The 24,354-nt window shown below is 36.7% G+C and overlaps 1 protein-coding gene across 4 annotated transcripts in view; it reads right to left on the bottom strand.

Moving 5' to 3' along the window:
* Window positions 1–16,614, bottom strand: part of LOC124158744 (kinesin heavy chain) — a 32,682-nt gene extending 16,068 nt beyond the window's left edge. For 2 of the 4 annotated variants that reach the window (XM_046534015.1, XM_046534016.1), the window contains exons 1-11: window positions 16,092–16,613; window positions 15,746–15,833; window positions 15,433–15,660; window positions 15,173–15,316; window positions 14,945–15,069; window positions 14,657–14,761; window positions 8,660–8,808; window positions 8,233–8,370; window positions 6,167–6,267; window positions 1,643–1,836; window positions 185–391 (exon numbers count right to left, since the gene is read on the bottom strand). In XM_046534015.1, coding sequence (XP_046389971.1) covers window positions 185–391; window positions 1,643–1,836; window positions 6,167–6,267; window positions 8,233–8,370; window positions 8,660–8,808; window positions 14,657–14,761; window positions 14,945–15,069; window positions 15,173–15,316; window positions 15,433–15,660; window positions 15,746–15,833; window positions 16,092–16,238 — 1,626 coding nt within the window. In that variant the 5' untranslated portion in view covers window positions 16,239–16,613. Of the gene's footprint in view, window positions 1–184; window positions 392–1,642; window positions 1,837–4,323; window positions 4,381–6,166; window positions 6,268–8,232; window positions 8,371–8,659; window positions 8,809–14,656; window positions 14,762–14,944; window positions 15,070–15,172; window positions 15,317–15,432; window positions 15,661–15,745; window positions 15,834–16,091 lie in introns of all 4 variants that reach the window. The other 2 variants (XM_046534013.1, XM_046534014.1) reach the window with 2 other exon arrangements.
* Window positions 16,615–24,354: the final 7,740 nt, after the last annotated feature.

The raw sequence follows: 24,354 nt of genomic DNA, 5'->3' as shown, positions 1-24,354 counted from the left end.
ACCTTGATACTGCCTCAATTTATTTATCAAGGATGGTTATCAACAAAAAACTTTTAGGACCCAGAATGCAAAAAAATCCTGATCCAACTGTAATCAAATATACCAAAATACACTATAGAAAAAAATCTTTGTCTGTAAAGGTTAACAAAAAATCAAATGTAAATCTGTCTGGAAGGGAACTCACCTGTTTGGTCATAAGGTCTTCAGTGAGTGACTCATATTCTTTATTTTTATTCTCCACCTCCTGTGACTTTTGGTCATAATTGACAGCCAGCTCTTCAAGGGCCTGCAGCACCTCCTTCACCTCTTCCTTAGCACTCTCATTCTCCTGCTGAATACGGTTCATCTCTTGCTGCACAAGCTCATAGTCCCGGCGAGTGGAAGCAATTAGCTGTTTGAAAGACAAAAAATTTACTTTAAAATTGCCACACATTGATTTCCTTACGGATCAAAGAAAAATAGCAAGCAAGATTTTAAATAAGCAATGGTATATTACTGATATGACTGCAATTTTGTTTTCACCAGCCATTACATAAATGATATTATCCCTGAAAAAATGCCCTCAATGAAGAGTTAGATGCCATTTTTATTTTAAAAAAAAATATTTCTTAGCCAGGAAGACCAGGTCCTGAAACCTTATTGCAAAAAATCATTCGCCTTGACCGGGATTTGAATCTGGATCCCCCGATTTCCAGTCGAGTGCTTTAGCCAGTTAAGCTACCAAAGCGACATTCTCCCCTGTGGAATTTGAATGGACTGTTATCTTAAAGGACAATCAATTCTACTAATACTTACAAATAGCAAATAAGAAAAAAATCAAGGAACATTCTAGGAGTGTTCAAGCTAGGATCCCTCCAGCCTTAAAATAATAATCTAAATTTGTGATATACTTGATTGTTGATGTTTGAATATTTTTGAAGACCTATTCCCTGTAAACCCAACAGTGAGAGGAAATTACATCGCTACTCCATTCCATTATTTTCCAGTAAAATGCTCACCTATTGTTAGCACTACTAAAGCAAAAATTAGCTTCACAACCCAAATTTAAAATAATATTGAGAACAAAAAGTAGGAGAGGAAATTATCATAGACATATTCAGGGGAACAGAGTCTATGGTATGAACGAGCGAAAAATAATTTTAACCCAAACCCTTGCTGGCCTCGGTGGTGGCAGGGTAAAGTCCTTGCCTGTTAATCCAGGGTCACGGGTTTGAATCCTGCCTGGGTGGATTTTCCCCCATCCAGGGCTTGGATGCCTGTGCGAGTCCAACAACTAAATTGTCAAACGTAATATAGCTGGTTTATGTTTACTTATATCATTCCCACGGTTGTCAAAACGCTTTGCGCTGCAATTGCTACATACGGGCATGCATTCTGATTGGCTGATATGGTGTTTCAGTGATGGTTTCAGCGATGGAAAAAAGCAATCACACGAGTGATGAAAAAAGTGATGGATATCCCTCATCATTGGAGTGATCGCGAAAAACAATTGTGCCTGATCATTTGCGAGTGATCACTCTAGCGATCGCTGGAGTGTTCACTCACAAATGAGAAAAAAATGATCATGTGATCCAGGCTTGAGAAAGGACTGTATAGTCCTAAATTCAGTTGAATAATAAAGACAAAATTATTATTAACCCACCTCCTCCTGCTCCAGCATCTGCTCCTTGAGTTTCTCAACATACTGGCTGTGCTGGTTGATCTCCTCGTCCTTCTCATCCAGCAGGTGGTACAGCCTCTCCCTCTCCTCTTCCAGTTTCTGCCTCTCTTCGTTGGAGAGGGAGCCAAGCATAGCACCACCTCCAGGAGTGGCTGGCACTGGACCCACCACCACTTCTGCCAGGGTAAAATAGAGGGCACAAAACACTTGAGAAGAAGCACACTCATTCCCTCCATTGAAATCAATCAGAAAGCATACCCTAGAGAAGTATGCAACTTAGACCAACTTCATACTGCATAAAAATTAACCAAAATTGCAATTGGAAAAAAAATAATTGTCAATCTTAAATTAGGAAAAAAATACATATATGTAATTAATTTACTGGCAAGACATGTGATGCCACTTACAAATACAATTGTAAGCACACACATAGGCTTTTTACTTGATTTAATCTGTGAGTACATAAAATATTACTTATATAATCAGTGCATACACAAAATTGACAATCTGATGAAGATCAAATCACTTCATTTGAAAAAGCAGCAAATGGAAAAGAAAATATGCATCTGAGTTATCAAATAAAAAGGAGCTATCACATTCTACCCATCAAAAATATTAAATGAATGCAACCCATATTAGATTACATAGTTTCGTAAGAAGAGCCTTCAAAGGAAAAGAAAAAAAAGAGGAACAAGCATTTTTTCAATATAGATTCATCACATTGGCACTGATGACAGAAAAAAGTGGAGCGCAGAACATTCAACATGAAGACAAGGGAAATCCACTTGCAGCTCCATTTTCATCAGCTGATTCAGAAACAATAAAACATAAAAACTCTACATTAGGTGAGTTAAGAGAGGTGATATGCCAGCAGAAAATAGTAAACACTGATAGTAAAATGCATATTTATGCCAAGTTAAAGCAATTCATGGAATAATTGCAATAGCTGAAAACTAGCCTAAAAGCCATAGGTAGTAAGTAATCTAACTTATTAAACTATGCATTTTCAACCTCAGTAAACTCATAATTATGTAATACAAACAAGATTGTGGTAATATGATACAGTTCAACCAAAAAACCTGAATAACAGATCAGCTATGCAAATGAAGTCAGAATAATACAGCTGGAGAGAATGAGTGAGCTAGTGATTGGGCAAAATATACCGCTGAAAAAGCATCCTTCCAAGTAGAGTGAAATAATGTCTGCTTAAGGACACAACACATGGCACCAGAAAGATTTGACTTAAAGCTATAAACAGAAAATAAGTTACCAACAACATTCTGACTTTCTAGTAAGCAATATGAGGCCTAAATTAAGGCATTGAGACTAAAAGACAGCAAGGGAAGAACAATCATAATATAGTAAACTCATTAGCATGCTGGAAGGAAGATGACAATGAATATTACAGTTAATGATCTCGGCACTCAGAAGTTCAAAAGTACATGAAACAATCTGCCACACAAATGGTAATAAAACGGAAATATTGCGAATCGACAACTAAAAGCTTTTTTCAGCTTCCTGTCTCTTGTATTACACAGTTAACTTAGTAATTGTTGAACACATATTCAATTTAATCATTGATTTTGACCGCCATTTCGTGAACATTTCTTCAAAGCTGTTTTTTCAGCCTGACAGTAATAAAGTTCATGATTGTAACTACTGCACATAGTAAGCATCACTGCTGTTTAAATATTTTATGAATTGCCACACAATAATCTGTTATCATAATTTGTTCACTAAGCAGGATATATTTTCAAATTTCAGTTATAAATGGAAGCATTGCCAAAAACTGTCTTAGCAATAAGCTACATCACCTAAAATGCGAGATAATAAGAGGAGTACAAACCTAGAATGCAGATGCAAATTTTATTTTATTTGAAAATTTTTCGCATCAGCACAAAAATGAAAAATCAAGGTTTCCAATATAACTCATGCTACAGAGGTTGACTGAATTTTGATTTAAAATTTGAGTGCATGTAATTTCTAAGAAGGAAACAAGAAACTAAAAGAGAAAAACTCCTACAAATTAAGATATGTAGAATAAGTATCTCTAACAACCCCTTATTAAAACATTAACAGAAAATTACATACAACCAACTACTGGCTATAGAACTTGTTACCTTCAATTCATAGCAAAATATTAATCATTACTCTCACTCATCTACACCATTAGTATAATAAATATAATTATGAAATACTGATGATGACGTCAAGCAATTTGACTGTTACTCTAAGGAAGATAATAAGTAAATCTCATGATGAACAACCAGAATGCTCAAGTTATCTTAAATGCCCATAATTACTAATTCATTCTCACAATCATATGATGTATTTCACAGCATTCAAAGTGAACAGTAATTTTATTGGAAAACAAACTATTTACTTAAAGTGGACGGAATAATAAATATAATTGAACATTAAAAAATATAAAATAAGTGGAGATAATTAAGACTTGAATTGACAGTAAACAGCCACACAAAGCAAGCCATTGTTTTCTTCCTTCCAGCTGAACATTCCATGACATCAAAAGCTTTCTCAGAGAAACACAGGAATCAGGGGTGGGAATGCCACCTTCATGCCATTTCACATCCATAAACAGAGGCCCTCCCAACAAAATTGATACACCCCTCTAACTGCCAACATTGATGGTGTCTGTTACTGACCTATTTTCCCATTGGTGTATTCAGGCAGCAGGTGCTCGGGTGAACACGGTCCACCACCCGTAAGGTGAGCAATGAAATAACAGTAATAGAGGAAGGGAGTTGAGGGGTGGGGAGGGAGCGCAGGTTCACATATTATCACTCTCATCGAATACACACCGATGTAGTCTGAATTACACACACAAATAACATACACTCACATCAAGTAAAAACTTCATGGAGATACCTAGAATACACAGTGTTGATACTATTAAGAGGGCACATTAAGGAGAAATTTCTTCATTACAGCTGCAACCAGAAATGCACAGCTGAGACCTATTTCTGGCATAAGATGTACAGCTGCTACATCAGCAAAGTCAACTCTGAACAGTTTAAGCTCTTACTTATCTACCAAAGCACGAAAATAGCAACAGCATACATAGAATCTTATGTTAGAGAAAGCATCAAAAACTGGATATTAATGAACTGCACAATGGAAAAAAATTCACCAAGATGTCCATTTTTATTCCTTTAGGAGCCTGAGTTAAACATGACTTACAGGACCAAGATGAGTTAAATGACACAACTACGGAGTTAACTCCAATAAAATAACTCCCAAATGTTGTCACTTATGAATCCAATTTTTCTGCTGAAAAGAGAGTTTATCTACAAGAATTGCCATGAGAAAAAATTTACCACGAGAAAAAAGAGATGAGAGATTATCGTCAACCTAAATTAATTAAAAGACAAGGTTATAAGGACCTACACAGTTCTTTAATTGCTCCCACCAATTTTCCCTGCAAATAAAGCTAAATATATACTCAAGGAATGTTAACCCTTCATGATACAGTTTTGCTGCCCAGGTAATGAGCAAATTAATCACAATTGAATCTAAATTTTAAAGACAGATAAACCCTTACCCCATTGTCATGTAATTGTGCCTCGAACAACATATTTTAACTTGGAGCAATCCGTTAATTAAACAAATTCATCTCCGATTCCAACCCATTCGTTCCTTTATAGGCTCCAAGCTTATACGCTGCCAATATATCTCCAACTACTAAGCTACCATTAATCCTTCATGATACTCAGTTAAGTAATGGTCTAATTGTTGCAATTGTTCATTATATTACTTTTCCCAAGAACAGATACAGATTCTCCATGAGAATTATATGAGCGCTTCATGAAAGAAAAGTAGGCCATCACCTAAGGCAATCAAATGTCCACATATCAGCTTTCAGAATTTCAGGTAAACAAAATTTTCTGCTTATCTACTCAAACTTAAGTCTCAACAGACTATATATTTGATGCCTGGTAGAAGAGGCACCAATGCCTACACAATTATCTGCCTGAACTTGCAAAAACATCAAAGCCACTGCATCATAAGAATACCCCATGGGGGAATGATGAGACAGTCACAGATCAAACATAGCAACAAGAAAGAACTATCCTATAAGTGCTCATGGCATATTTCCTGACAAAAGTTACATCAAATTAAGTCTTAATATTTTCCTAACCTTCAAATACCTTTCAACCAATGTTACCAATATCCAATAAAATGTTAGAGCGGTAATAAATTGAGACCGGGGAGATTCCAAGAATAAAAACAGCACAATTCATTTTAACAGCTAAAATCTTCAAAGCCCTGAAGCAAAAAAGTGAAACCTCAAATAATAATGGTACGAATTTCTAGGATCACTAGCATTTCTGAAGATTTCTATCTACCTTTTAAGGTGGACACGCTGCACTAATTCTAACCAAATAGGGGACTTCGGAAACAACTGAAATACTGCCTGGAATTGTGACAAAGGAAGCTCATGCCAGGAAATTATTATTCTACATGTGACACATTGGACGGCCGACTTACCTTTTTCTATTTCAACAGGAGGAGCCACAGGGGTTGCTGCATCAAGGGCCTCCCTTAAGTTCACCTGCTCCTCCAATTTAACTGTTTCTCCAACTCTCCACCTGGAATAGTGTAGAATACTCATGAACAAACAATGATGAGGATAAACTCGATTGTTTCAGGCTTAACTTTGTGGAAAAAAAACAATAACAACTATGAGGATACTTTAATAATACTATGAAGATATCAAAAATATATGTATATGTTGATTGGAAAAACAGATCATTCCCTCATACTTCAACTTCAACGAATAAATAACTTCCCAAGGGCCAGGGGTCAAACCTATCAGCTTCCAGCAAATCTGCAACATTGCTTACGGACTGGTTAATTCGAAAGATACACTTTTTGTTCATGTAATTAAATATTGGTTGCTCATCATAGACTTCACGGTGGCAGGCATTACCCGATGAAACTCCATGCTAGAGCAAATAAAAATAATCACTTTCTGATGTTTTTGTCACAATAAAGGGCCTTATAAAAGTTGAAAACTCTGTTGATCGTTTAAAAACCTGATCATTTTCAATTAATTTTTCCACGATAAAGGGCATTAATTAAGGTAAAACAGCAAAATCAAGGTGCTACGTGAGTGGATAATTCCAGCTAGTTGAGCCATCTAAATCACCATGTTCATGTAACTGACGAGACTTGACTTCAGTAGCACACATTTGCTAATTCAAGTAGTCCAGCAGATACGGGAAGTCCCTTTCTTCCACACCACCACTTAAAGAAGCCACCGTACAATGCTTGAACATGTCTGTACTAATCATTTTTGTTTTTAATTTTTACTAGATTTGGGTGATTGCAATTAACAGCCCAATAACTCAAATGACTGACATGTCTTGTATCACTAATTGTGCACACCCACTAAATCAGCACTTTTCTTATTCCACAGTTTTTATTTTCTTCATCCTTACAAACCTGCAACATCCACCATTTCAAGTAAAGGACCATCACACCTTCTGCTTTGGAATATTAAAAAATGCAGCAAATCCTAGACGATGTATTTAACACTGGCACTTCACAGATGCATACGTAATGATCTTTCATTTTCACAATTTCCATTTTCAGCCATCATTCATACTACAAGATTAACTTAAGTCTTTGCTGTTGATATTAGGCTGAAATTCGACATTATTTATGATGAATGCATAGCATAGATAGAAAAAATTACTTTCAGAGCCTCCATGCATCAAACAAAAAATGCGTGCACTATTTTTATGAGCTGGAAGTGTCTTCGGTGGTCAGTCTTTCAAAGGGGATATTTTTGATTTTTGCAAATTTGTTTGCAGTCAACCTTAAAATACAGCAAGATTATGATTGTTGTCAGATAAGGAGACTCAACTGCACTGAAGTTCTCACATGGTATCTCTACTGGCACAAGGATCACAGTGACCCAATAGGTTCAAATTTTAATTCTCAGAATGAAAGTGATCAAATAATTAGTGAAATTACATATTAAATGATGGAATTAAATTACTTCACACAAAATTCTTGACTTCTCCATGCTACTAACTGATAAACACACACCAAACTAAAGAGACTAAAAAACGGTACACTTGGCGAATAGTTAAAAAAATATTCTCCTGACAGATTTTAAGAACTAATTATGATGGCTACCAAGGATTGGAAATTAATATCAAAGAAAAACGTAGTAAAATGTCAGAACCAATGTTCCAAATTATTGCTCCGCAACTAATTAATGATGAGATCAGCAAATGGTAAATCTGGAAAATAGCTACACAAATATTCTCCTGAGAGATTTATTTTGCAAATTCAGGTTTATTTTCAATGCCCAAAATTCAAGGATAAACATTAATATTCTAATGATTTTTCTTGTAAATCCATTGTACATGAGAACTGTATAAAGGAAACATTCATGACATTGACATGCATGATGTGCAAATAAAGGGTTGCTAAAATTTTGAAGAGCCACCACCCTCCGTTGGTGTCAGAGGAACCTTTCGAGTCTGAGTTATGGGAGAAAACCATAGCTCCCAAATATTCGAGGCCAAAGACAAAATTCTCACCTGCTAAGTTCAGACTCCATTTTCTCCAGCTTGCCCTTGAGGCGAGCCACTTTCTCCTTCTCCTTTTCATAGCGGCGCTTCCATTCTTCAGCAGTCAATTCCTCATTGACAGTAACAACATTCTTAATAGTCTTCGCTCTGCAGAAAAATACACCAAGAGAATGAAAAAACAGTCCACTATTCACCATCGACGGCAACATTAATTACTTGGCTGGGACCAAATTTCTAGAAAACTAAGGAAGATTTTCAGTGGATAAAGATTATGTTCCTAGCTACACAAAGATAAAATAAACACTACTTACGAGTACTTATAGGCTAAGATTTAGAATGATTGTACACATTTCATAAAGATACTCCAGCATCCCCCATATATGCATACATATTTAATACCCTAACATAAACCATAAAATTAAGAAAAAAATCCAACCTCTTTCCGAATTCCAAAGTAGACTTGGACTCAGCCTCATTAAAAGAAGCTGGAGAACAGCAAATAATAATCGTAGTTCGAGCATTTCCTCCAAGGGATTCTTGAAGAATTCGAGTCAATTTCGAGTCACGGTATGGAATGTGGGTTTTCTAGAAACATAGAACATTGAATGTCATTAGTATTCCCAGTTATAAAATACATTATTACAAAACTACAAATTTACATCGAGATGTCAAACACAGAAGGTGGGAGAAATACTTAAATGCATTGACTTAAAACTACACTTCTGACATAACAAAAGGAAAAGGGAACTAATCTATATAAGCATTCATTAATTAAAAAATCAGCAGGAAAAAATATTACACAGTACAATGTGAAAGCCAATCATTGCACTCACGCCGATGCAAAATTCATACACAAAGAATTTTGGTCTCACAGACTTTAAAATAGTAATGCACTTTTTCCCACTTCTATGGTGCACTAACTTTCACGGACACCTTACGCTGTACGTTGATCTTTTTTCTAAACCTTATCCCTCAGTACTGGAATACAGTGTGTCACAAGTTTATTTTCCACCAGTGATCTAATTAAACTGAATTCATATAATTTATTCCAAATCAAGAAATCTGATGACAAAGTATGATAAAATCACATCAGACAGGGTTCCACTCCAACTAAATTATAAAATTCACGGTCTGTTGATAAGCCATTTTTGGGAAGAAATATTGATCACTTAAAAATCACTGGCCGCACGCTAACTAAAAATATAGCAAATGCGATAAATGCCGGGAATGCTAAACGCAGCAACGAAAGTGCTCTCATGACATCACCTATCGTTAGCAAAATTTAGGGCCGGCTAAAGGTTGTAAGTGAGAAAATGGAGGGTGAAAGGGAAGTGAAGAGGTGTCTGATTTCTCGCCTGGGTTAATGATCGCTTAGGTTAAAGGTCGTCCAATCACAGCCTTAAGGTCTGTGTGTCGTCATGACACACGGACCAATATTTGCGCCTCGAATACCTATACATGTGCAGATAAATGAGCGGACAGTAACTGCGAGTGACTGACCTATTTTTCTTTTTATCCGTCAATCGTAGATCTAAAATCATGTTTGAGAAGTTTTTAAGGTTTTACGACAAATTTCACGGCTATTTCCAGGTTTTTTCACGGTAGATGAAATTCACGGCTTATTCACGGTTTTAAGGTTTTCACGGTTGAGTGGGAACCCTGTCAGATATAACCTACAAATATTTCAGCTCAATATTTCTCACAAATCTTATTACAGGTTATATTTCTACTCCAAACATTTGCCACCTTCTTATGGGTGTAACACCACACTATGGTAATGCCAGGGAGTTGGACCACTTGGCTGTTAAAAAGTCAGCCAATTCGAGAAGAAGAAGACCTTAGATACCGGTAGGATAAAGTGGAGTGAGGTACCGTAGGGACCCGTTACAGAACAAATATGGATGCTCTTGTTTACATCAGGTGATTGGTTCAACATCAATAAGTTTTCATTAATTTATGGGGAACACGAGAAGATTTCGTTATTATATTGTTGATACATTGATTTAATAGCAAAGGAAATCCACTTGACATATTTCTGCTACCTTTAAATGACTTGCTTTTAATATCTACTGTTGACACCTTTCTTTGAAATGGGATTTCTATTTTCTTTTACTATTATAGAATATAATTATTTCTCTTTATTGACTTTGGTTGCTCATGAATTGAAAGTCATATTCACAGGTTTAGAATGAATGTCCCTTGCACACAGATTTTCTTCTTTACATTGTTGTAAGTGTAAATGCACTTACTTCCAATGGAATAGGCATCATTATAAGTACTCTTGTGGAATTTATTAATTTTTTGATTTTTGCTGACATCACTCAAATTGGAAAGTACAAAGCTAATACTTTTTATACCTAGTCATTATACAACCAGAAAGACAAAGTACAAAAAATGTATTGGAAGAAACAGAAAAAGTACTTCGTAGAGGCGATTTATAAAACATGAGCAACATTGCCCATGGATTCATTATCTATCAGAAAATTCCAGAGAATTAGCAATTCTAAGAAAATTTAACTTTTTAAAGGACGAGTGACAATACCTATTACAAGAAATAACCACTAGTCAGAATCCCTGTTTTGCCAGCGCCATAAGCCTCAGATGGTAGCCATTATTTGAAGATGATAATTCCGTACTTCCCATCAAAACATTATGCATTTTATTATGTTAACTATGTTACAACACACATATTTATTGCATTGGTTGTGCTTCAGTATGCAGTTAAATTTCATCCCTGAACAACATCACGGCTGGATATTAGGGGCCGCATATTTTTGAATTTGAACTAATTACTCCAACCTTGAATGTACACTTTTTATTTTAACAGCACAACACAAATGGAGCTTTAGGTAGCTTCAATGGTTAAAAAAAACCAGCATGGGAACTACCATCTTAAAAATTAATTTCAAGGCAGACCAGAACAAAAAGAAAGTATATATAATTTTTTGAAACATTATCACTATGAAACATATATGTGACAATAACTTACAATAAACAAGAACAAAGTATAATATATGGACAGAACAAAATTAATTTATTTTTCCTCCTTTCACAAAAATATAAACTTAAATATATCTTAGAACTTGAGCTTTTGTTGATGGCAGTAATCAATTTTGTGTTTTATATTATGTATTCTGAGATCAAAAAGTGATAACTGCATTGATACTTATACATACATACTGCAAAACTCTGAATCAAACAAAGAGGCTTACGAACCAGCACTTCCCACTGGTCATAGATAAGTGACCAGATGATCTAATCCAAAAGCAATAATATAGTCGAGAGTGAAACTCTGATATAAATGAATGACCCAAAACAGGAAATATGTCTCAGACAGCAAAATGGAGTCATGGCTGACCCAAAATATAGGAATGGAATGGATAGCTATAGCTGCAAAAAATTATTCCCATAATAGCTCTATATAATGAAGCAATAGGTAAAAAATTTTCTGGAAGACTCCAACCAATTGGTATTATCAAAGAAAAACAGGTAAAATTTGAGAAATTAACCTCCGACAGCTAGGTGCACAAAAAAATCTGTAATTTCTACTTCCTTTCAGGAGTGGGCCTAAGATAATTTAAAATACAAGAAAAAGTGCTCAAAAAATACGAGAGAACATGGTGAATGTGTCGAACACACTCTTATATACATTTATTTATAATAACCATCACACCCCACTGCTTTTCAACCTGCCTTCTCAGCATAAAATTAACGTAATACACAGCAAATATTATTTCTTTACCATCCAACACTTTTATGTAGAGAAACATATTATGACCCCAATTCCTTAAGCAAGAAAGAAAATATCAATTTCAATATATTAGCAATAATAAAATGAGTTTAATAAGGCCAATCTTAAAAATTTGTGAGGGAACTCTTAATTCTAAGGCAGAAATGGATGTACATATTATTTATACGCAGTATGGGAGGGTAATGACCTTGAAATAGTCAATACACGGTAGCTTGGCAATGAAAAACTAATTTATCTAGCCAAGAGTTGCATGGCCTTTGTGACTCCCATTCATGCTTTTGCACCCACATCATCCAGAATTACTTTCAACATAATGAATCACCATTTAAGTGTCTCCTGTGACTTGGATCATCACTTATTATCGAGGACTTCAGAATTTAATACAAAACTTTAGTTAAGGATCAGTTGCATTTTGAGATGTAGGGGTACATCCACTCTTAGGACAACATCCCCAACAGTCAGTCTCCCTGCTTTCCTATGCCAACTTGGCAAGCAATTCGCTATGGACAATGGGAGGGATAATGGCAGGATATGGCCTACTAACACAGTCCAAAGTGATCATTAATAGCAGTCATACCTCCACACACACATTTAGAAAGGTTTTTCTATGCGTACTCCAATTCAGGAACAGAAAAAGGATATGGATTATTGGAAAACTACTCAATTATTATCCTGATTATTTCACACCTTATATTATTAGCAGATAGTGATGACTATAGGCTGTTTTTGTGGAGGAAGGCACAATCACTGTAGTCAACACTTAGGTTGTCTCGCATTCATTCTAGTGGGTACCTAATATACTTCCTAATATTCTCAAACAATATTATTCACATCATTAATTCACTAGTGGATATATGGATCAGAGAATTTATGCATGCTAAAAAGAGTCAACTGATGAATTTCAGTTTGAGATGATTCACGGAAAGACATATTTACATATATATTGCAGTATTTGGTGCATTAAGGCATTTCTTCCAACAGACTGACACAACAGCCATTAGCAGACTGTTTAGAAAAGCAATTCCACTTCACTCTGTGGAGCAGTGCACTGATGGCTTGCAGTTGGCTCCAATGGCTCCAAGGCCACTAGCAATGTCTTAATATTTCACATTGCGCATCCCATACTGAACACTTATTAATGCTGAACTTGGTTGAAATGCTCATATCTATCATTATCACGGAATATATTACATAAAAACTTTGGCCAGTAGCAATAAATATTCAAGTGTGGAACATACAAAGGAAATTTTATTTCCTATATTGTGGTTCCAGTTAAGTGAAGCCGGAATACTACAGAGTTCTTCAAAGAACAAAATAAATACCATAATGAATTATATCTAACTTTTAACACAGTGAGGCATGGGCAATGATACTAGCAAAGAAGTTGAGGGTGGAGGTATTTAAAATGTGGCACCACCTTAGAAAAAGGGAAAAAGGAAGAGATTTGAAAATCCAGAGAAAAAGCAGGATGTATACATCAGACCTTTGAAGGACAAGCAAATGGAAAGACCAGCAAGGGAAGTTCTCAGTAGGGATGCATAGATTAAATGATTAAAGATGCATAGGAAAAGAAATATGTGCACGCAACAAGATTAACTGCAGGGGAATAAAGAGCTGCATCAAAGGAAAGACGAAGGACGGCAGAGTGACAATTATATATACTTTGACATAAGTTAGCCCGTATTGAAGAATCAGTTCTAGCAGCGAAAATAATGCCTAATAATCAAGCATTAGCGAAAGATTAGAATAATGGAATATTAACACTAATGAAGGCTTGTAACTTACATAAAATATCCAATGCTACAATGTGTGTTCAACTCTTATGGTTATAATCTTTGCTGTAAACTACAACACTATTTCAGGCACTTGAATAGATATACACCCAGCAACCTTGAGGTCCTACCTACCCAAGAAAAACTGCACTTCCTAAAGAATTATCATTTACCGTAAAGAACAGCATTGTCAGCGCATGCATATCTTACTGCTCAAAATATTTAGTACTCCACAATTTCCAACAAAAATAATTGAGCATATCACCTCATCACATTCCGCAGCTTGTGCAATATCCAAATAAAATTGCCTGTTTTGGGGATATATTTTTCCTCTTTTTAAACCTTCCCATAAAAATGTCAACAAAAATCACATTCGGAGAACTTTATCAGGAGATAAATGAGGTGATACAACAAATAGAATCCCCCCAGACCTACAGTAGTCAATTGTAACAGTAAAATATATTCCATAAAAGTTCTTCCCACAATTTACATTCAGTTATGCTCTCATGCAATTCCAAAAGAATTCAAAAGATTCATAAACGATACACATTCCACACTCTATTTAGGAGTATAGAATTCTTACGGATCGTCTCCTTAAAACTCTGACATCCATGAAAAGAAGGTGGGAGGTCACATGCTCCATTCTTTTCTCATTACTTATTTTCATTGTATTAATACATCGAGCCCAGAGGTGACTCAACAAGTTTCATGAATATTTCATAGCTAAAAGTTCACACTCAGTACCATTAATTCAAATTTACTGACTTCAACGTTGAAATGACACAGACAATATTATAGGCAGAGCAAAATGAAAAAATTGAGACAAAAAAAACAGGATAAGATGCCGAGTTCCGCTAGTGGTCTAAGGGTGACCATAACAAGGAGAAGAATGGAATGTTAAGTTACTTACATTTCCATCAGCCAATGCTGAAATTACATTTCCAAGTGCTGAAAGTGATTTGTTGATATTTTTAGCTTCATCTAGTACTGTTCCTTCTGCACCAGTCTTGCTGACCTAAAAACATGAAAGTGAAAATTAGGGATTACGATGCACACACTAAACGCATCTCCTGGTAGTGAACAGTTCACAATAATTACGATAGGTTTTGGAACTAGGGCATATCATTAAAAATATGTTGGCTCAAAATGGACACCCATAGAATATCACCACAACAAAAAAATTTACAAGGCACAATACCTTTTCACTACCAGCCAAGTCCACAAGGTATAACTTTCCAGATAGCTTTTTCTCATTTTCTAAGTTTTCTTGTTTAACGTTGATCAGAAAAACACTGTGACTCCTAGAGCTGTGTTCATTCATATCTGAAAATAAATAAAAGATTACAGAAACGGATTTTCGATTTAAAACGGTAATCTTTGAAATCACAAAGTTACTTTATATCATCAAAGAGCTGCAATTACTCACTGGTGACAGCAATGTGACGATTTGCCTTTCCTTCCTCAATAACTTCAAAAACATCTTCCGGGCTTGAGACAAACCTTTCCGTTGCACCTTTGACAAATGGAACTCTATTTTTGTCTTCATGCACACTAAGGTTGACTTTGGATACTAAAAACATGAGAGGAAAATTGGATGAGTCTTCGAGCTTCAGCAAAAAAAATGTTGAGGCCATGTAATCATATGAGACCTAGTAAAAGGTCTCATGAAACAGAAAAATTACTTACTATCTAAGAGATCTCTAATCTTGTCCATGTAAATTTCAAAGTATGATACTTTGATGTGAAATTCGAGATTTTCTTCCATTGCATAAATATGGTTGAATATATCGTTGACAATACGAGGAATGATACCCTGCTTCGCAGGATCTCCAATAACACCTTCCATCGTATGTGTTTTTCCTGAAGATGTCTGTCCATAGGCAAATATGGTGCCATTGTAACCGCAAAGGACATCTAAATCGACAAAAGATTAATTAGAATAGTGAGGACCTAGATATTGATTGATTGATCAGAAATCATGCCTCAACATTCAGCCTACCTGACACGATGGATTTGGCAGCTTCATTGTAGACTTTCTCCTGCGTTGCATTTGGTTTAAAAACTTTATCGAATAGATAAACTTTGCCCTAAAACAATAAAAAACATGTTGAAATTAACTTTGAAAAAAAGATACGCTAGACCAAAAGTAACATTGCCAATTTCCTGGTGCAGCAAAAAACATAAAATCATTAAATTGGCGAGCTGAGATAGAAATACCTTCATGAGAAAATTATTTTTACGACTAGATGAACCACTACATAGGCGGTAACTCGATAGTTAACCACAACAAGCACTCACTCAACAAAATATATACGGAACATTAGCCAAATAAATATCGTACTTACCCCGATTGAAATGCAGTTGTCATCTGAGCCAGATGGAAACTTAACCACAAACTTAGATCCTGCTTTTTCTTCGGAATCATTCAGCGGCCTAAAACGACACACCACTCTAATACTGTCTTCTGCAGGAACTTCCCTCTCGCCAGACATTGTGCTGATTTTAATATAATACCTTAAAAACTAAAATTCCTATTTGGTGAGATGGAACTTAAAACCGTGCATAAATAACGCCTAATCACGACTCAAAATGCAGGTATGAAACTGACAACTTAAAGCAAGATGGCTTCCATTATCAATACACCGCAACCTATGTGCAGCTGACGACCACAAGACAACCCACTAATTTCAATCAAGGCACCCCGCATGGAGGCGAGCAAAATCACTTTCACTCTCAGAAGTCCTAGTCCTTGTTGGAAATAACCTAGGACGAATGAGGCAGCAATGTCCGCAGAATGCTTTGGATGTATTCTCTACATACTACCGCAATCTGCCATTTTCCAACCGTGTGGCACGATGGGTATAAACCATGACGTCATGAAAAGTCGCATGCAGCCATGCGCAGCTCCTATTGATCTGCCACAGGCGACCAGCTGGGGCGTAGGTATCTTGGACCTTACTCACTTGCACTATGGTGAGGCAACGTCATCGAACTTGTTTAGCTGGTGAATATTTAGAGGTTGTTGCGAGTGGGAGAATTACATTCTACATTGAACAGGTTTATTTCTTTTGCTATAGTTTCTCTGTGTCCGAGTGAATTTATTCCAAAACAAATCTTTCATGTGGGGAGGGGCCTCCGAGGGCTTTCTAGCAGACATGTTTTCCACTCAGATGAGGGATAGCGAGGAATTTAGGGTAAACTTATCGAAAATTTTCTCACAAGTGTTAGAGTGCGGTTTTCATGTCATAAGTGAGTCTAAAATGTTAGAATATTTTCAGATCACCCTCCATTTCATTAACATTGTCTCCAGGGCAGGTTTGAGCTCTATCAATAGCCAGGGGAATAGAAAGGCATTATTGATATTTAATTGAATGAGTCTGATGCGACTCTGTGGGATTTACTCCAGTAGTTGGATTAATAATCCAAATTCTGGTTGATACTGTCGTAGTTACGGATGATGCAGCCTCATATTCGTCTAGCTTTTCCTTTATCCTCTCAAAATAATTAAATAGTCACCATAGTTCTCAGTTTTCACCCATATCGCACACTTTTTTTTATGACGCCATGAATTCGTCGCAAAGAAAGGAAGTCCTAAGAGAAGTTAATTTCATGATTTCAGAATATTCGCCGATCTAATATCACGCGAAAGTTTTGTTAACGATATTGCACCAATGATTCAAAAACGCTCGAAAATACAGAATTATGCGCTAAATTGCGCAGAGCCAAAATTTAAATTCGCAGACGGCATGACTCACGGGAAAAGGCTGCTAGTGGGCGGGGCCGAATGTTGTCGGTAGCAATTGCCTACGTTTGATAGCGAGGCTACTATTTTTTCCTCAGCTATCTTTCCTATGCTCAAAAATTTAGCTATCCTACAAGATAGGGTTCATTATTCGTGGAAGCTGTGATGTTCGTACCCCACAGCCTGAAATCAAGGCCTTAGTAATAGAAAAATTTAGGGGCTTCATAGGGTGAGGGAGGGTGTACTCCGAAGATTTATTATTGGGGCTTACTCTTCAGACTTAACCCCCAATTATTAAAATTTGAGGTTTTGAATCCTTAATGAGAAATTAAAATATAGATGTTATATGGGATAAACTGAAGGCGATCTAACGGAATTCAAAATATCTTTTGGTGGCGAAAGTCGCACTCGACCTTCTAAAATTCATTGATGTCGAGCAGCACCAAGGTTTTCACTTCCACTTCATCCCTTAGGTAAATGAGAGCAACAAAAAATTCAAAGCAAAGGGGCCACATCGTTGAACGGATTTTTCATTTTTGCGTCGTGAACTCGCTCGAAAATTATGATGAAATATAAAATAATGATTCATATTTATCACTGACTGTAAATCAGACATAATTCCACGGTTACGGTATCTGAATGTGCTATTCGCGGTAATTTCTCGCCGAGCACTCCGATTCTCAAAGCCGAGTTTCCTTTTACGTCTCTGATTCGCTCGATCAAAGGATTCTCGCGCGATCTTTCCCTCGTTTTCCAATTGCGCATTAATGGAGCCCCGTCTCGGGCACGCCCCCTTGGCTGGGGGATGGACCCTTTCTCTGGATCCCCTAGCCGTTCCCTTGCTGCCTCCGACGGGAGGGGAGTTAGCAATTCTCCTGTAACAACACCCTGGAGCCAGCTCCACACAAGACGGCCCGCAAAAAAAATGTTTACCCCTTGCCGAAAGTAACTCGCCAGCGTTATCGTTCGGGCCGAGGCATATTCAGGTATTTAAAGTCATGGGTTCCCCTCCTTGCTCAGCGTCAACAAGTTCATCTCTCAGCTAGTAAACTATTTTAAGTCCAGGCTCGGGGCAACAAAAAAGACACTGTTAACAGGCAATTGGAGTGATGATCCAACGATTCCAACCACGAATATACTGCCTCATCAAGTGACTTTTCTATGAGTCTGTCCTATGCCTTTTCTACTTCTAGTTTTAAGAAATTTCAATTGTTATATTGCTACTGTTGTAAAATGTCAAAAAAATCAAAATATAACAAATGAGAAAAGAAAACAGAAAAATATTAAGAAAATTGCTTATTGCAATACAAAAAATTCCTACATGACATTAATAAAAAATGTGGCTGATTAAATTATAATAAATGGAAGAGGAATTTGAGATTCTATAGAGCAACGCTATGAGACTCCTGTGGATTTCTCCGAAGAACGAAATCCTAATACTGGAGAACGAAAATAATTAATCTCCTATTAGGAAAGAGGAAGAGTTGAGAAAAAAGCAAGTTATGCACTCGCGTCTTAGAAATCGCCGTGGAACCCAGTTGCGGATCCACCATGAGACATAGGGAGATAATCACTATTGGTAAGCCAATTCAGCAAGGAAAATAGCTGTATAGAATACCCATTAATAGGAAGGGCTCTGTCGAATATTCTTGGGAGATGAACTTATTATCTCTTCATTCCGTTTTGGATCCATCACCGCCAGTTTAAATTCATTAAACAAAAGCATGACCTTTATTTATAGCAAAACATAAGCAATAGTAACTGAAGTCACAGCTTGATTCTATTCTCATTTTTATAAGCCGAGAGCCCTAAGCCTTAAAATAGGCCTGTAAACATGGTTAAAGCATATAATATTGATAAAATATGTTCTTAACACGTAGATATGTTACATTAAAATGTTTCACAAAACTTTCATAAGAACCAACCTTTAGTAAATGGTCACAAGATAAAGTGCAAATGGAAAAAGGAGAAAACATTAAAAAATGGGGGACACTAAAACGAACCGATTGACAAGAATTTGTAAATTTTACATCTGCTCCTTAAATTGAAGATAGAAACGATTGTTATATCGATTTTTCCTACCACATATCACACACTACAATCATCATTTTTGAGACTGATGAACGGCATTGAACGAGGTGAAGCAAGAGTTTTTGCAAAAATAATTATTCGTCGTTGATATTCGTAGGGTACACGCATAAAAGCTGACCGCGCGTCGCGACTTAAGAGATTTAATTCGGTAACTTGATGCAGAGCTGCATTTTTATGATCCCTCAGAGAGAGACAATTAAAGGAAAAATCTGAGGGGACAGAAATACAGCCGCGTATGGAGACGACCACTTTCTCCAACTCTCAGGGATTACGTCAATCAGTCTCACGCGAGGTTCATTATACGTCATTAAAGCCACGCAGCGGCCAGTCAGTGCCAGTATCAACTGGCTAGGGTCCGATTTTTGCATTGAAATCTATTTCGTCAGGGCCATAGTTATAACTATAGATCCTGAATCTGGACTTGCGATGCGGGATTTAGCAGCTGATCCTTGAAAGAATGGAGCAACCTCGCGCAGTGAGAGGTTTGGGGATATTTCCCCATTTTCAAATTATCTTAGGAAAACAAATCCTTGGTAGAGCTCAAAGAAAATTACAGTTTGATATGTTAGAAAAAATTGATTTCGCACCACATCATTGAGAAGTTCATTATACAAAATTTAAAAATAAAATTAAAATCCGAAACACCAAAATTCCATTTTGATTTCCTCCTTAATCAGACGTCAGCCGCCTTCTCGTAGCCACGTCAGCGAAGAGCAAACGTTGTGTGGACTTCAATTTCATATTGCTCCTGCCCTTTTATGTATCATTCATTTGGGGCTGTTACTGGAGTATCTAACTGCCACATCTCCACCTCCTGTACTCAAAAGACCAACGAGCCTCCATCTAGGAACCCCCATTCTACCGTGGTTGGAATTATTTTAATAAAATTTTGTATATTGCGCAGTAAGTACTACAAAGGGAAATTTGCACTTATGCGTAAAAATTTAAGGCTTATCGAAACGCCCAGGTAAGCCATTGACTTATCAATTTCGTGCATTTCGCGTAAAAATCATTAATTGGATTAATAATAGGCAGCATTTTAAGTAAAATCCAGCTAGCCAACAATGACAGTATTATACCAAGCTTAAAAATCTGATGAGTTTTCTTCGACCCCATTTATGGGATGAAGTAGCTTTAATGGAGATATTAATTACGTTTACCGCTTGACATTCCATACCAACAGCACTTAAATCCTTGGCAATGTTACTCCTCACGGATATCCACTCCCGAAGGTTCTCCATTATATGGAAACGCTCATTAATCGCGCGATGCTTTTCGAGACAAGTTACTACCCTACCCCCATCCCCTGTGTGGTCTCCTGCGGCATTTTATCGACTCTGCCATCCTTTCATGAAGAGACTTTCACCCCCTTCCGTAAGTTTCGCTCGGGTTACGCAGACTTAACAAATGGCTTTCGCGTCGGGGTATTTGTCGATCCACAAAAGACGGGGGAGTGTGAGGGAATGTCCTTTGGACCCTTCCCCGTTTTCCACGCACTTTGTAAACCTCGCAAGAATTCAAAATTCAAGGCAGACCCCTCCTTCCATAGTTCGGAAAATTCGCCGTTGGTGAGCTTATAGTCAAAAATGAAATCTCATTTCCCTGCTTAGGCCATCAAAAAAAAATCTAACTGAAAATGAATCCTTAAAATTCATTTTTGATGTTCGGTGGTTCATGCAATCTACTTCATGGGCGAAAATTTCGGAATTTTTTCCCAAAATGAGAACTGTGGTTTGTTTTTTTTCGCACCCTCATCGAGGTCCACATTCGTTGGGCTGAGCGGTTAAATTCATACATCTTCTTAAAAGGGAAACATCCCGTGCAGAGTTTCGGAGGAAAAACATTTAATTGATGTTCTGAAAAGCAGAAAGACTGATTTATTTGGCTGAATGTGAAGTGTTTCAGCCACGACAATAATTTTTCCGACGATTATCCGATGGCGAATTTCAGGGCTATACAAAAAAATAATCCAATATCGTAAGGTCACGTCGTTTAGTCCCACGATTCTATCTACCCTGTAGTTTCTTCTTCTTTCGGGTTATCAATAATTTCCCTTTCTTTTTTCTCAACTTTAGTCCATTAATCTCTCCATCATTTCAAGTAAGAAACATCCAATCAGAGTTCTGTTCATAAAAGTTGCAGAAAAAAATTAACTTTAAATCAAAGGGTAACCTTCTTGTGATACATGATTTCTGTCGCACTCAATATCCAATTGACTGTCCTGTCCCCTTCTAGACTCGATGCCCCGTATTTATCTCTGTTCTTTGCGACTTATATGTTGTCTTATGCCTTGCATAGTTGAAGAAATGGCGTCAGAAAAGTCGCGCGCTGTTATTCCAAAGAATTTGTCTTCACACGACATGCATAGGAGCTTTGACCGATTTTTATATATTGCAAAATATTTCTCCCTTAATAAAAACTATACATATTGTTATGAATTTTTATCTACTTCTTTATCAGGAGCTATACTTCGCCACCCAGATCATTTCAATCAATTCTCCTAATCCCAATCTTAAAAGCCTGCGATCTAAACGTTGTACATTTCCCCTCTTCCATGGTCAGTAATCAAAATATTCCTCTCAACCCAAAGAAGTGTTTCAACCCGGAGATTGATAATAATATCTAAGGGTTGGGTTCAACTTGAACTAAGCCGTAGGTATGGGACATCCTCAGAGAAAACATATCCAAGAACCAAAAACGAAGCAAATGATGGAACTACCCATTCAGCGTTACTCCGTACTCCAAATTGAAAATGAAGAAAAAAAGGTTTTCGTCGAAATTGAGGATATTATATTTTTACATACCGAAATTGAATTAATTAAAAATAAACTTAATAAAATTACATTAAATGCATGTAATTTTCCCTGAGGAAGGAAGGAAAAACGTATTTATGGATAAAGAAACTTCTTTATGTCATGTTGCTCGACATCAAACTAAGAAAAGCGCCGTGAAATTATGAGCGCAGGTAATTTCTGTAGGCTTGAGGTACACAATTAAGAAGAGTTGGCGGTGAAAGCAACGGAACACAAAATGAGTGAGACCTGCGAGAACGTAAAATGGGGGCTTTTTTAAATGGACAAGTACGAAGGAAGTTACGTTTATGGAGGATGAACGGGGTCTAACAAAGGGATATAGTATGAAAGAGTGAAAACACGTTAAAAGGACGACGATGAGGTATTTTACTTCTTCAGCTCTTGTATATCTTGAAAGCGTTAATACATGTGGTGTCATTAGAGACGTAGCATGAGGACAATTGAGCATCTCAGGAATATGATGGAATGACAGGAACATTAAACCACATTTGAAAAGAAATAAGTTAAAAATAAAAATTACTTTAGCAAATCGGTGGAAGAAGGAACCTTTGAAAATTGGGAGATATTTATCTATCTACCATGAATGGGGACGGTGTGCATAAGCCTAATTGAAAGTAAAAATAAAGGGAGCGATCTTCATTCCAAGTTAAATATCAAATCACCATATAGATTTCGCATTGATCAAAATGCACGCGTTTTACATTGAAATGGCGGATCGCATTCTAGTGCGATCGATGTCACTAGAGGACATATGGTGGAAGAAATATCACGCTATCCCAATACCTTCAGTCGGGCTAGTGGACGTGACCGCAGAAGTCTTTTCTCCGCCATGAATATCAATTCGGTGCTCGAGGTTTCCCTAAAATTCTATCGCAAAAGGCTGTATTCTTCATTCTATCCTAAATGTTTAAAGTCGCTGATCTGCATTCTGTCACGTCACGAGGCTGAATAGGGAAAATGGGCGGAATTGAAGATGCGTTTTGAAATTTCATACTTACAATTTGAAGTTTCTAAAAAAAATACATGGGGAGTAAATGGGCGACTGCATAAATATGATTGATTCTATGGTCATTTTTATATGCCGAGATCCTTAAGCCTTAAATTAGGCGTATAAAAATAATAAAAGCAATGAGAGTTGACAATATGTGTTCTTTACGCATACATATTTTGCAGTAAAATATTTTTTTAAATTTAATTGAACCAAAACCAATAGCAAATAGACGCAAGATAAAGTACTCTGAGAAAAGGAGTAAACATCAAACATGTGGGACACTGAAACGAACCGATTGACAAACATTTGCAAATGTTACATCTCTTTACCTTAAATTGAAGGTATAAACGATTGTTGTATAATTGTTTTCCTTCCACATAATCATTTTTGAAACAGATGAGGTTATCAATAAATATCCTGCAATTATATTGGCAGCTAATCGTACTGCTGAAGTTCCTAGTCGACTTATATTTCTAATAGTTTCAATCGGCAGTGAACAAGGTGAACAAGGAAAGTTCGGGGATCCCGTTCGAGCCAATAAAATGAATTTTAATGAGTATAACTCAGTAGTGTTCCAAGAAATCAAGTATAATTAAGTCGCTGACAAGATACATTCCGCTTACTTTTTCAAGGGACACAGCGGAGAACAACATTTCACCACCGAAAGAATAAAAATTCGCTGACTACGTTAGTAGTCCGGGGTGGAATAAAAACTCGAGCAACGGAGGTGTACATGGAAACCTACTCTCCCATTCATTTTGCGCTTCGCCGAGCTTAATTTTTGTTGCCTTGAGATTTCAAAAGCCTTTCATGACAACGTTTGGAGATCGCAGGCTTCGTTCAATGCCGCGTGACGATGAGAAATTTATGATGAGCTACTTTCCAGAGGCTTAATTTATCTCTACTTTTATTTTCAAATGTGGTGAATCATTTACCATCCGAGATTCAGTTAGTTAAAAGTGAGTGGATTC

This window comes from Ischnura elegans, chromosome 5 (assembly GCF_921293095.1).
Source record: "Ischnura elegans chromosome 5, ioIscEleg1.1, whole genome shotgun sequence".
Lineage (NCBI taxonomy): Eukaryota > Metazoa > Arthropoda > Insecta > Odonata > Coenagrionidae > Ischnura > Ischnura elegans.
This window is presented reverse-complemented; position numbering and strand designations above follow the sequence as displayed.